At 40.5% G+C, this 14,007-nt stretch overlaps 2 protein-coding genes across 6 annotated transcripts; both read left to right on the top strand.

The window, feature by feature from the left end:
* Positions 1-518: 518 nt before the first annotated feature.
* pik3cg (phosphatidylinositol-4,5-bisphosphate 3-kinase, catalytic subunit gamma) lies at positions 519-8,672 on the top strand. Its single transcript, XM_030778536.1, has 11 exons — positions 519-671; positions 1,822-3,830; positions 4,215-4,280; positions 4,375-4,600; positions 4,696-4,799; positions 5,007-5,153; positions 5,374-5,464; positions 5,643-5,773; positions 7,175-7,286; positions 7,587-7,744; positions 7,840-8,672. Exons 2-11 carry the CDS (start codon positions 1,830-1,832, stop codon positions 8,119-8,121), a joined length of 3,318 nt encoding a protein of 1,105 aa, XP_030634396.1. The 5' UTR covers positions 519-671; positions 1,822-1,829; the 3' UTR covers positions 8,122-8,672.
* Positions 8,673-9,450: 778 nt separating this feature from the next.
* On the top strand, positions 9,451-13,816 carry prkar2b (protein kinase cAMP-dependent type II regulatory subunit beta). 5 transcript variants are annotated; one of them, XM_030779749.1, is made up of 11 exons: positions 9,451-9,715; positions 10,747-10,782; positions 11,075-11,127; positions 11,441-11,524; positions 11,786-11,892; positions 12,255-12,408; positions 12,789-12,890; positions 12,975-13,049; positions 13,208-13,276; positions 13,396-13,513; positions 13,672-13,816. In XM_030779749.1, the coding sequence occupies exons 1-11, from the start codon at positions 9,451-9,453 to the stop codon at positions 13,803-13,805; spliced, it is 1,197 nt and encodes a 398-aa protein (XP_030635609.1). In that variant the 3' UTR covers positions 13,806-13,816. The 5 variants fall into 5 exon arrangements, with proteins under 5 accessions (XP_030635609.1, XP_030635592.1, XP_030635619.1 ...); XM_030779732.1 differs by having other exon boundaries at positions 13,360-13,513; XM_030779759.1 differs by having other exon boundaries at positions 13,208-13,298; positions 13,403-13,513.
* Positions 13,817-14,007: the final 191 nt, after the last annotated feature.

Here is a 14,007-nt window from a genome sequence, read left to right as displayed (position 1 = left end):
TTTTTTGTTTTCCACAGGAGGGATATTCACTTTTGCTCATTATAACGAGGAGATAAAACTCAGCACACACACAAAAGATGGTGTTGCAAACCAAAATATTCATCACGCAAAACTCTGAAGAGCGAGGGCTCTGCTTAACTTTTTCTTGTCACTGCCTCTGGGTTTATGCATCTAGTTCTTGGTTTATGGATTATGAAAGTTTAAATAAAGTGTAAATAGAAATTAAAATGCCAAATACGTGGTGAATTTTCCACTAGTTTTTACACGTTCTTTACCCATCCACACCTCTCATCCAGAATTTGATTCACTCACTGGTATCCAAACGTTCTTTGTTTCTTTGTTTGGAAACTACGGGGTTGTCATCTTCAATCAATGAAACCATTCGCAGCGAATCATCCTTAAAACTACAACTATGGCTGAAAAGGGCAGTTGAGTCATTTGGACGGCACTGGCCAATAGAAATAGACTCTGTAAAGCGAAGTGGAAGAAAAGTTGTCATGGGAGGAGGAACAGGGGAATACCATGAAGCTTATGTCAGGTCAGCGTTTATTTAGAGTAACTCCATCATAACGTCTAAAGTTTCTGTAAGACCGGTGTTTGATATCGCAGCCTCGATGTCTGAAAATCTGCTCGCCGCCTCTCGGAGTCACCGGCTCTGTGTTTGCTGAAAGGTGAGGGGGTTTTTTTGCACACTACTTGAACCTGTTTCATTGCTGAACTAACCTTGCTATAAGAGCAATACCGTTACGTGTGTAAACCTCAAATAACTGCCTCCACTTGAACAAGCTGGACTTGCATTCCATGTAGAAATAATTAAATTTAAAAGACTGTTTTGATTTTAGAGTGTTCGTGTTGCCAAGAGAAATTTGTCTAAACTTCCGCGTAGAATATTAGGGGTGGACATACTCTGTAACGGAAACCGCATTTAACTGACATCCTCGAATAAATATTATATTAATACTTCTACAACATATAACAATATATAGTCATATTTGCTTTGATGATTCTTTTTTTAATTTTATTCAAGAGTTACTTGAATAAACAGGCAACTTTTTATTATTTAAATTTGTGTTAAAATGTTTTTCTCCAGAGTACAGACTAACTCAAAAATGTTGCGCTAGGGGACACAGTCGTGAATACTGACATTTTTGAACGCTTCCTGCTTTGACAGACTTCCTTTGCATAAACGTTGCAGAGGCATAAACAAGACTTTAAACAGGCGCACAACTACATTTAGTTGTCTATGAGGCTTTTGTATGTTGTACTCGTTCTAAATTTGATTGACTGACTTCAGCACCAACTCTAATACAGTGTAGGAGAATCTTAAATTCTCAGGTGAGTAATGGCTTAAGCCTTGAAATAATTTATCATGTTTTAACCAATCTAGTCGTGAGATCTTTGGCGGCAGTTGTCTGAATATACTTAGCCTTTACTCGAATATGCGCACAAAAACGACGTTTAAGAAACAGACATTGCACATCGTTGAGCATAAGGTGACATATATAAGAAGCATAAAAATTACCAAAAAAAAGTCCATTGGGTCTCCAAAGCCTGATAGAATGTAAATGTCTTAATACTTTACAGTGTAATGACTTAAAATTACTTGAACCTAATTAAACATAAATATACCCCCCAAAATAAAATGTTTCCTTTTAGCTATTGCTTAGTTTATATATCTATGTGTGTGGCGGGGGGAGGCGGGGCAGTTATTGTGTCAAACTAGACTAGAAATATGATGGACAGCTACTGTTCTGTACTCTCAGTTTTGTACTGCTCTGTACTTATAGTTACATTTGCATTTTAATGTTCTACTCATTTCAGCATTGGTTATGGAACAGCAAATTAGTGATGATGAACCACCTGTAGTTCCTAGAGAAGAAAATAAAAGGAGGAGAAGAGGAAAAATGAAGGCTTTTACTTCTAACTCATCTGTGGACATGGATCACATAGCTGTAGAGTTTGTTCTGCCCACTACTAACAAGATAAGCAAGTGCCCTGACACCCTGCAGTTGGATGTGGCAGGGAACTGGACAGTGGAACAGGTGAAAGCTCAGCTATGGCTCAGAGCTGTTGCTGCCAACATATGTCCTGAATTTTACCAAAAGTACAACCCAGACCACTGTATTTTGCTCTACCAGAAGAAAGGAAACTGGTATGAGATCTATGACAAGCATCAGGTGTTCCAAACACTTGATTGCATTCGCTACTGGAAAGCATTAAAAAAAGAGATGGGGAAAATTCACCTTACCATTAGGTCACAACCAACTGAGGAATCCATTCAATACCAAAAGTTTTTAAACCATCTAATTGGGTATGATGTCACAGATGTGAGCAATGTACATGACGACGAGCTGGAGTTCACAAGACGGAAATTGCTGACTACCCGAAAAATTGAGCTGTCGGACAGAGATCCCAAACTTTACTCAATGGATCCCTGGATAACCACAAAACCTCTTCCCGAATACCTGATGAGCAAAATCAGCAACAATCATATTCTTCTGGTAATACACAGGCACACCTCTAGCCAAACTATAAAGGTATCCATTGATGACACACCTGTTCAAGTTCTTCGAAGCTTCTTTACCAAAACGGCAAATAAGAAGGCGCTTTTTGGTATCCCTGAGAATGTCAGTGAATCAGATTTTGTCCTAAGGATTTGTGGAAGAGAGGAATACATTTTTGGCAACTACGCCATCAAAAACTTCCACTGGGTCAGACAGTGTCTCAAGAATGGAGAGGAGATTCACCTTGTGTTAGAGTCCCCACCAAACCCTGAGCATGATGTTGTCCAAAAAGAGGACTGGTCACAGGTGGATGATTGCACTGGTGTGGCTGGTACCCATGAGCAGTTGACCATTGATGAAAAAGACCATGAAAAGGTGTTCACTATCTCACTTTGGGACTGCAATCGCAAATTCAGAGTCAAAGTCTTGGGCATTGACATACCAGTCCTGCCTCGTAACTCTGAACTTATTGTGTTTGTTGAGGCCAGTATTTTCCATGGGCAACAGTTGCTGGCCCAAGAAAGGACATCCTCCAAGCCCTTCACTGAAGAGGTATTGTGGAACACTTGGCTGGAGTTCAACATCAAGATCAAGGACCTGCCCAAGGGGGCACGGCTTAGCCTCCAAGTTTCCTGTGGTAAAGCTCAAACCCAGACCTCAAGAGACAATAGTAATTATGACAGCAAGACCAAGAGTCGTTTGCTCTACTACGTCAACCTCCTGCTGGTAGACCATCGCTCACTATTGAGGCAAGGTGAGTTCATCCTGCACATGTGGAAGATGCCGGAAAAGAGCGAGGATAACAGCAGTGTTAACGCCGACAAGCTCACCTCTGCCACAAACCCAGACAAGACTAGCTCTATGGCTATTGCCATCATACTGGACAAATACTGCTACCCTGTGGCCCTTCCCAAGAGCCGGGATTCACGGGAGGGCTCTGATGTAGAGGGAGAGAGGGGACAGAGAGAGATGCCAAACCATCTGCGGAAGCAGTTTGAGCAGATCATAGCAACTGATCCATTGCACCCGCTAAGTGCTGAGGACAAGGAGCTCCTCTGGCACTTCAGGCAGGAGTGTCTTAGGAACCCCAGAGCGTATCCAAAGTTCTTGGGCTCTGTGAAATGGGGCAAACAAGAGGCAGTGATGATCACCCACCAATTACTAGAGAAGAGCAACACGTGGGATCGCAGCCCACTTGATGTGGGCTTGGCCATGCAGTTACTGGATTGCCACTTCTCTGATGCCAATGTTAGGTCTATGGCTGTGAGGAAGCTAGAGACTCTGGGTGACGATGATGTACTGCGATACCTCCTACAGCTGGTTCAGGTACACACAAAACAGTTCTATTCTAAAAGTTTTGCATACTGCAAGCAATACAAATGACCAGCTTAAAGGTAAACAAGGAAACCTCGGTCACACATTCTAGTTCCATATCATTCTTAACCCACTTTGTGGAGTGTTCTGAACACCATGTGATTTATTTGAAAATTTATTTGAACAAAAGCTGAGGAGGTAGTTTGGCTTATATATTGTGTTATATAAAAAAAAAAACCCAAAGAAAAACCATTGCATTAATTTTTAGAGAGAGATAATCATTTAGTTATATGTGGTGCACTTTGCTTGTTGAACAGATACAACTATTGATATAACTGTTAATTTGGACTATGAGAAATATATCAGTGATGAGGAGAGTAAACTTCCCTTATTTAGGCTGTGAAGTTTGAACCATACCATGACAGTGCCCTGGCCAGATTCTTGCTGAAACGTGCGCTAAGAGTAAGTGAATCATACTTTTCCCAGAGAATGTTACTTTCATTTTTCAGTCTCTTAATATCATGACTATAGCAGCCCTAAAAGCTTTCATTTACAGAGCAAACGGATTGGCCATTTCCTTTTCTGGTTCTTGCGGAGTGAAATAGCTCAGTCCATGCACTACCAGCAAAGGTATGCTGTCATCTTAGAGGCCTACCTGCGAGGTTGTGGAGAAGCCATGCTACAGGACTTTAGAAAGCAAGTGGAGATCACTGAAGCCTTGCAGAGAGTAACTCGTGAGATCAAAGCTGTGTCTGCTGAGAAATATGACGTGTCTGCCCAGGGTAAATATTGCATGTGTTATTTACATATAGATAAAGCGTCATTTTCATAGATAAGAGAAAGGTTACAGGTTTTCTGATGCAAAGAGACGTTACAGTTGTTTTTCAGCTGCGGCAGAAGCTTGAGAACTTGCAAATTTCAGGACTTCCAGAGAGTTTCAAAGTGCCTTATGATCCAGGTCTTCGTGCTGGAGCTCTGGTGGTATGTTAACCATTCTGTCCAACTGGAGCTTTTTAGTTCATTCTATTCACTCTCCCTGGTCTCTCTACCACCACTTTCACTACTTTACATATGATTCCCATTTCTGTGATATCCTGTTCCCTCTGTCTTCACTGCTGCATGTTTTAAAGCAGTGTTTGTATGTCACCTCCTAATTGTTCCCAGCCTTGCACCTCTTGCTCTCTGTAGATTGAGCAGTGCAAAGTGATGGCGTCCAAGAAGAAGCCACTGTGGTTGCAGTTCAAGCGGGCAGATCCCACCACTCTGTCCAGTGACACCATTGGAGTCATCTTTAAAGATGGAGATGACCTTCGCCAGGACATGCTGATTTTACAGGTAGGGCTTCTTTCCAGTACAGTGAGTGAAAAGCAAAAGCATTTAAATCTGAATATTTAAATAATTATATCAGCAGACATCTTAAAGTGCTGCAGCTTCAGTTATCTGATATAAAGTTTCTATTCATGATCTTGTTAAAGATTCATATATGGTCATGCATGACCAAGAAATGCTTGTGCAGGGCATATTGATTTTTTAGACACTGGGTCTATACTTGCAGATCCTGCTGATTATGGAGTCTATTTGGGAGACAGAGTCCTTGGATCTGTCCTTGTTGCCATATGGTTGTATTTCCACTGGAAATAAAATAGGTAAGTCGGTCAGTTGTTTTGTTAATATTAGAAACAGCTTTTTCAGTAAAAAAAAAAAAAAGAGTAAAAAAAGAATGATAGTATTTAAATCAAAGGTAGCAGCCTCACTATATTAAAAAAAGAAAATACAACAGGTCAATATTGTTCCCTGTTATTAATGCTAGGGCTTTCTCCACAGGGATGATTGAGATAGTGAAGGATGCCACAACTATTGCTAACATTCAGCAAAGCACAGTGGGAAACACAGGAGCTTTTAAAGATGAAATCCTCAACCAGTGGCTTCGAGACAAGTGTGTGAGTGAGGACAAGGTATGCTGTTTCCTGTTGTTGCAATGCTTGTCAGGTTTTAGAGGATATTGGTGTATGTGTGACAGAGGAAGGAAACACCTCTAAATATACATCCGGGTTCTGCGGTGCGAAGACTAGGTTGCTAAACATAGAACCTGAGCAAATAAAGAGCAGTGTTTATTTATACTGCAGTCTTTCATGATATAAATATCGTTATTTTGCTGATTGAGTTCAGCTGAAGAAGGGAGTGTGGGAATTGCCAAAATAAAGGAAATGCTTAAGTAAATGAGACATACAAAGTATCTTGAATGAGATGTTTCCACACAGATGTAGTTCTTCAGTTAATGGAGCGTGTAACATCCAATCTTGCTTACGATCAGCCGCCAAACACTTGCCAAGCCCAAGTGTTTAATATTCTTGTTACATATAATCTCAGCAAATTTGAAAGTGAGGTGTCTTCGGTTGTAGAACATTTGGCAGGAGTCTCAGTGACAGAGACTGCTCAGTTTGCTGATGTTTCACAAAGAGAAATTAGGTAAGGTTATGTCACCATGGAAGCCTGAGGAAAAGGCATCAACTACAGTCAGCTGTGCCATTTTATCCTTGTACTTGTGCTAGATACAAAGTAAAACAGACAAGATAATCTACACCAGCTGACTGCAAATACCAGTCTAGGATGTGAACAGGGAATTTCATCGTGAACTGTTAATTGAGGACTTCATAGAGAGGAATACTGTAATTGTCACAGTACTTACAACTCCTAGTACACCTAAAATATGCATATTTGCAATTAAAATGGTATGTGCAAAGAATAGAAACAGTCATGTTGTCAAATAAGTCACTCCTCACATTACTCTCAACAAACAGACAAGTACATATCTGGCTCTTGTCAAAAGAAACCAATATTTGTCTCCTCCAGGATAACAGCACCATTGTCCACAGGACGCAAGTGGTCACTAAATAGTGCAGTGATCATGAAAACAATGTGAGCCGTAGTCCGTGTAAATCTCAGTCACTAGATTTCAGCCCTGTCAAACACTTGCAGGAGATTCTGGAGTGGCACCCGAGATAGCTTCTTGCAAAATCATCATTAGGATATCAGATGATGGAATTTCTTGTGGAAGAATGGTTTTGCATCCATCCCTCAAAGTTCTAGACCCTTGTTGAATATATGCCAAGGAGTAATAAAGCGTCTCTGGTGGCTTGTAGTGGCTTTGTGTGTTTCACACTAGATGTTCCCTTTATTTTGACAGTTACCTGTACAGTGCCACACTTCCCCTTCACAACCAGATGCCAAATTTGTTAGGTTTACTTCACTGGTTTGCATCTTTGTGTTTGCTCAATGCAAATTAACCTAGATGAAAAGGGCGAGTGTCAAGAGTGTGTCACTATTTTCCTCTTCCTCCATCCCCATCCTTTTAGTTTCAACAGGCTGTAGAGAGATTTTTGTATTCATGTGGAGGTTACTGTGTGGCTACCTATGTCCTTGGGATTGGAGACCGCCACAATGACAACATCATGATCACAGAATCTGGTATTACAGTTTTTTCACTGTTCATCTCTTTGCTCACTAACATTTGTTTACATAAAAGCTAACAGTAACTACCTTATTAGGCAAGCAAATAGGTAATCAAACTTATATCAATCAAATACAAATACTGCACTAAATATAATGTAGTCGGGTGTATCTGTAACTGAAGCTTCTGGTAACTTCTTCACAGGATGGATTTTGATCGAATGTGTAAAAATGAACTGACAGTTGATTTAATAACACTGGAGATGATATCCTCCACAATAAGACATATCTGATTGAATTAAATCTGTCTGAGAACAGGCAACCTTTTTCACATTGACTTTGGACACATACTGGGGAACTACAAAAGTTTCATGGGAATAAGCAAGGAGAGAGTCCCCTTTGTGTTGACACCTGATTTCCTCTACGTGATGGGCACCACAGGAAAGAAAACCAGTCCGCTTTTTCCAAAATTTCAGGTACAGAAATCCCACATTGAGTGTGATGCGAGAATAAAATCACAGTCTTGTGCCTCCACTGCTACAGTAAATGCATTGCCTTTTCTTTAATGTAGGACATATGTGTGAAAGCGTACCTGGCGCTGCGACACCACACCAACCTGCTGATCATCCTCTTCTCTATGATGTTGATGACTGGTATGCCTCAGTTGACCAGTAAAGAGGATATTGAATACATCCGTGAGGCATTGACCGTTGGTAGGTCTGAGGAAGAAGCCCAGCGCCACTTTCTAGACCAGATAGAGATCTGCAGAGACAAGGGCTGGACTGTACAGTTCAACTGGTTTCTACACCTGGTGTTGGGCATTAAGCAAGGAGTGGAGAAGCGCTCAGCTTAGACCTCTAACCTTTTACCAAATGCATAAGTAGACTCTTACAGAAACCTTTCAGTTACATTTCAGAATGCATTCAGAATATCTGCTGTAGCTAACAGAAGAGATTGGATGGACCAATTTAAGAATTCCATGTACAATTAAGAAATTTGATTAATATCAAATTGTGCAATACTGCTTTATTTTTCCCCATTTAAGCCTAATCATTTCATTGAGAACTGAAACCGAAACCCAAAAACCCGGTCTTAAAGTGATGTTGCTCCTCTATTTTTCTCAGTGTTTGATGTTCATTGGTGCTATTGTAATACTCCACAGATGAAACTCTGATGTTCATACTTATCTAGCTTATACAGCTCAGGGGAATAACCTTTTTTATTCTCTGATTTATTTAGTCTTAAGTCTGTGTCAGTATCTTGAGAATAGATTCAAGAAAACTGCCTCCTGGACAGTTACAATGGTAACAGAAATTGATGCATCAAGATATGAAAAGCTGTAAGTGTCTGAAGAGGGCAAATGCCTTTCTCATATTTTATGCTAACATTAATGAGTGCTTTTTGTGTCCAATTCTATTTTAATAAAACTTAAAGAATGTAATGTTATCACTGCATTGTGATTTTTATGAAATGGCATAAATTGGGCAATGGTAGAAAGGGCACTAGAGGCTCAGAGGTTTCTTCACACTGAAAAAAAGACAGTAACCACATTAGTTTGTTCCCATGCCACTCCATCCGCTCAGGACTGCACTCCGGGTGTATCAACCGTGTGGACTCCCAACCCACTATCCTCCATCTTTTCTCTCGAAAAGTACTGTCTGTTCTTTTTGCCACTGTACACATTTCCAGATTGTCTTGGTTGAATATTAGTTGATTAATGAGGTCAAAGTTCCACAGGACAGGATTGTAGCAGTTTCAGATGACTTATCTACCTAACGAATAATGAATTCAATGAACAGTTTCCCGTGTTTCTATGTTAGATTAGCCTGTGCTTTCTTATCAGGAAATCATGGAGTGGAGGAGTTAATGGTGTTCATTGTAGCGAAATCAGCCATTCTTGTAAACGGGTATACGCGAAATTTATGAAATGTAGTTCGTATCACCTTGTAATGATGTACAGATACACTATTCCTCTGAATAGGTGGTTGTCATGGATACACTGGTCACGTGACCAGGGTTCTGAACCACAGCAGTAAGACAGATGCTCTGAACCATCTCTGACAGATGCTAAGATTTTAATACTGTCGCTGCTTGTCAAATAAGTTATTTTCTTTTGGTGAGTTTTCCGTGTGTTTGTTGACTAGCTGCTATTTTGTGTGAGCTCCTCGTTGACTGCGAAAGAATGAGTATTGAAGTCCCCGACGGGCTGAAGGAGATGCTACAAGACTTTACAGTGGAAGTGTTGCGGAATCAGCCACGAGATCTGCTGGAATTTGCATTGCAATATTTTGCTCAGTTAAAAGAAAATCGGAGTGGGCTTTCATCCAGTAGCGTTCAAAATTCAACGACGTGTCGACCGAGGATGACTGTCAATTTCAATGAGGAGGCGATGCAGGTTGACACGGAAAATGGAGAGGATGACGAAGACGACGAGGAGGAACTCATTGGTAATCCATTTGCTTGCCATTCAGTTAGCTTCCATCGCTGCAATATGCATTGCTTGCGCGCTAAGGTAATAGCTAGGCAGACAGGTCACATTGTCAGCTAACGCAAGCTTGCGAACTACCTTCCCAGAACATGACCGTTAGCTACTAGCTTTTAGCTAGCGAGCGAACTTGCTAGTCAGGCAACGTAACGCTGGCAACCGCCTCCAAAATAGCTAACCAGCCAGCCAGATAAGGATACCTAACAACGAGGATGAAGGCCACTCAGTGCTCATTTGGTCACTCTACTCGGTGATGTGGTTTGGATATCACGTATGTTTAAGCAAATGTAATTTTGACTAAATGCGTACCCGTTGTGAAGCTTGTTATTTTGTCGTTATGGCAGCAGTATTATGTTGACTTGGAAAAGGGGAAGAAAAACTAAGTTTCCTTTAAAAAGATGACATTCTTGTTCTTGTTCTTCTTTTTCTTCTTCTTCTTCTTCTTCTATCATTAGGCCTATTACTGTAACATTTCTTCGTTTCCACACTGAAATTGGATTCTGTTACTTCATACACACGCGCACACGTCTACACTTTTGTAACAACCTTGGAGTGCCCAGACTGTTGAAAATCCGGCATTTTCTCTGCATACTCCACACGCACCCAAAGCACTAGATGAAGACCAGGCACACAATCACATCCTCTTTTTTTGTCATTCATACAGTTACCACTGGCGTTCGTTTACGTACTGCTCCTATAAATTAACAAGTAAAACTTGGTATGCAGCTGATTTCTTTGTGCCCTTTCATCGCCTCACGTCTTCTGTCATCCCTGTATTCTTTCTTAGACCTCTGTCAATCAGTGTCCACAACCAAAGCTCATACCAAAGCTATTAACAATGTTATTAATCAAGCTTGAAAGACTGTTGTAGTTGTTACAAGCTCGACTTTTTCAAGCCAACTTTATACTGGTCCACAATTTTTTCTTTCTAATTAGAAATACAATTTTACATGTTATGCCAGCAATTTTTTATGTCTTTTTTTTATCTGATAGCTCCAGTGGTCAACAGATTTATAAGAAGAGCTTCAGGTGAGCTGATGAAATTTCCCATTTACATTTCTCTTATTGCAACCATTTTCATTGCATAACAGTCTCACTGCCTCGTTGCGCTAGAACATAGTCTAAATCATGAATACTCCAGGGGTCGGGTAATAATAGCTGGCAATTAGGGGATATGACACTCAGGCACATTTTACTCAGAAACCATGGTATCATGACCAGTTATTCGACATGTAATATGCCCCTGAATGTTTCCCACTGTTCTCCTGTTTAGAATCTAAGTGCTGTATTGTATTTGTTTTCACCACTTTATGTTTTACAGTGTGTGCTGAAGCATATAATCCTGATGAGGAAGAGGAGGATAAAGAACCTAGGGTAAGACTTATAACCAACTACAGTTTGACCGAAGCTGACATCATTAGGATATATACATTTATATATATATATATATATATATATACCCCCCCTGTTCTATTCATTTGATGATAAGGCTGATAAGTGATGGGGCTTCATTTGTGATGCCTGTGTGTCTTTAATTGTGTAATTGATTCAGTCTTTATTGTTTGCTTCCCCAAGAGTAAGAGTCCATGACTAAATTGTGGTTTGACTAAAGACAATCTCTGTCTACTACAGGACTTGGGTTGGTCCTTGTCCGAGAGGTCAGTTAGTATCTTGTTTTACCTTTTAGGTCACTCACCCCAAAACAGATGACCAGAGACAACGACTACAAGATGCTTGCAAAGACATTCTTCTTTTCAAAAATTTGGATCCAGTAAGTGGCCTTACCAGAGTCAGCTGTCATTCAGAATGAAAACTCACTTCGTCACATTACACACCTTTCATAGGATAATAGGCTATATCTGTTTCTGCACACTGTAAGGTCAAGGTTAACTTTCTATAGTGAGAGAGAGAAAATGGCACAACTCTCTGATGTTTTGTGCTTTTGAATTTATAAGCAGTATGATCAGAAGAAGCACTCTTTAGCTTTCAGTGTATCTCCATTGGATTCATCCTCGTTCTTTCCCCTATACAGGAGCAGATGTCTCAGGTGCTGGATGCCATGTTTGAGAAGCCAGTGGAGACAGGGGAGCATATCATTGACCAGGATGATGATGGTGATAACTTCTATGTCATTGAGAGGTAGATTTTTAATCATTTTTGATCATTCGTCACTCGTGATCCTTCATGAGAACTAGGTGGCATATTTTTATTTAAGAACATATCCATATTAGTGTTAGCACAAATCTGTAGTTGTTAATTTTGTTAACAAAAAGATCATAAATTCTACATATCCTAATCTGTGACCACACAACTTGACAGTTGAATGATCCTAATCACTATGTTATTGCAGATCACTGTTTTTTTTGTCAGGATCACTCCCTGTATTTTTGTTAGGATCACCCCTTCCGTTGTTTGTTGTTCTTGGGAGCAGAAGGGCAATGTTTAGGAAGTATAGCCGTCAAGTCTATGAGTAGACTTTAGTGTTTTGTTTTTTAAATCAGGGGCACATTTAACATCCTGGTGAAGATAGGTGGTGAAGAGAGATTGGTTGGGTCATATGATAACCGTGGGAGTTTTGGAGAGCTGGCGCTGATGTACAACACACCAAGAGCAGCTACGATCATTGCTACATCTACAGGAGCTCTGTGGTGCCTGGTTAGTGCAAGACGATTACCTCAGATTACATCTTTATCTCAAAATGGAAGGTGCTTTACAGATTGCGGTGGCCATTCATTTTTATCGGTTGTGTTAGACCGGGTGTTCAGTGAATGAATGACACCAGAGAGATTAACTCACACATACACATATACACATACAATGTTTCCAAACTAGACGTACACCTCATAGACCAATTAGAATCATGAGCCATTTTGTCACAGAAGTAGATATGAAGAGTGACCAAGCTAGAGTCAGTATTTGCATGGGTAAATTACAGTCATACAAAAAGAGTCATCTGTTTCCATGCCACAAAATGAAATGCAGAACACAGAAAGAGATCTTGCTCTAATTTGAACATAAGCTCTCTCCAACCTCAGGACAGAGTGACTTTCAGGAGGATCATTGTGAAGAACAATGCAAAGAAGAGGAAAATGTACGAGGCTTTCATTGAGTCTTTACCACTGCTCACATCTCTGGAGGTAGCTATTTATTATCTTTTATGCAGAAGTGTGAGTTTAAAAAATACAATCTTCGTTAACAAACTTCATTTTTTCCTTGGGTAGCCTGCAGAGAGGATGAAGGTGGTTGATGTGCTGTCTTGTAAAGTTTATGGTGATGGAGAACGCATCATCGCTCAGGTAATTTGAACCCCTTTAGACATGGCTGGGTATGATAAGTCGCTGAGGTTCTATACCGCAAGACATAGTAGGTCTTCCTGAGTGGGACTTCCTTCACTGCATTATACAACTTGAAACACACTGAGCATGGTGTGTCTTATTTCTGTTTGCTTCTGTAGGGTGATGTAGCTGACTGCTTCTACATTGTTGAATCTGGACTCGTGAGAATCACAGTGAAGAGAGGGGAGGTGAGTTTAACTGCTTCTGACAGCCGATGCCATGGTTCTCCTCTACACTCTGCTGTATACACACAGATTCTTCGAGTAAAAAGAAAGTATTAAATGTATTTTTGGGTGTTGATTACCAGAGTGAAGAAGTGGATATTGCTATGTGTGCCAGAGGTCAGTATTTTGGGGAGCTGGCATTGGTCACAAACAAGCCCCGGGCAGCTTCTGCATATGCAACAGGAACTGTCAAGTGTTTAGGTAAAGTCCCTAATCCGTTCCATCCGTCCATTCATCCATTACTAGAAGAGTAACTCAAATGACACAATGAATAAATGAACATCATACATCAGTTTACGTTTTAATCCCTATAGTAGCTCTGTGGCTAATACTCTCTCTCTCTCTCTGGCTTTTGATAGTGATGGACGTTCAGGCCTTTGAGCGGTTACTTGGTCCTTGTATGGAAATTATGAAGAGGAATATCGCTAACTACGAGGAGCAGCTTATCAACCTGTTTGGTAGCACTGCTGCCATTACGACAGAGACTGCATGAGGAGAGCAAAAATGCCATGAGTAAGTGTAATGCATTGGGGACATGTAGCCCAAACAGATATGAGTGGCCAAATACTGACAAGCTGACTCTTCCAGTGTGCAGTCACATGACAAAGCATATCCATTGATCTTAGTGTTGTGGACAAATTGCCCCACAGCACACTCTTTTGAAATTTAGTGTCAGCCTACGTGTATAGGGCCTA

Source organism: Chanos chanos, chromosome 1 (genome assembly GCF_902362185.1).
Source record: "Chanos chanos chromosome 1, fChaCha1.1, whole genome shotgun sequence".
Lineage (NCBI taxonomy): Eukaryota > Metazoa > Chordata > Actinopteri > Gonorynchiformes > Chanidae > Chanos > Chanos chanos.
This window is presented reverse-complemented; position numbering and strand designations above follow the sequence as displayed.

Excerpts from the sequence above, each read along its gene's own strand:
- pik3cg (XM_030778536.1), top strand. The coding sequence starts at position 1,830 with ATGGAACAGCAAATTAGTGATGATGAACCACCTGTAGTTCCTAGAGAA. Across the intron at positions 4,800-5,006 it reads TTCGTGCTGGAGCTCTGGTG|ATTGAGCAGTGCAAAGTGAT; the intron begins GTATGTTAACCA and ends TGCTCTCTGTAG. Across the intron at positions 5,465-5,642 it reads TTCCACTGGAAATAAAATAG|GGATGATTGAGATAGTGAAG; the intron begins GTAAGTCGGTCA and ends CTTTCTCCACAG.
- prkar2b (XM_030779723.1), top strand. The coding sequence starts at position 9,451 with ATGAGTATTGAAGTCCCCGACGGGCTGAAGGAGATGCTACAAGACTTT. Across the intron at positions 12,409-12,788 it reads CAGGAGCTCTGTGGTGCCTG|GACAGAGTGACTTTCAGGAG; the intron begins GTTAGTGCAAGA and ends CTCCAACCTCAG. Across the intron at positions 13,514-13,671 it reads AGGAACTGTCAAGTGTTTAG|TGATGGACGTTCAGGCCTTT; the intron begins GTAAAGTCCCTA and ends GGCTTTTGATAG.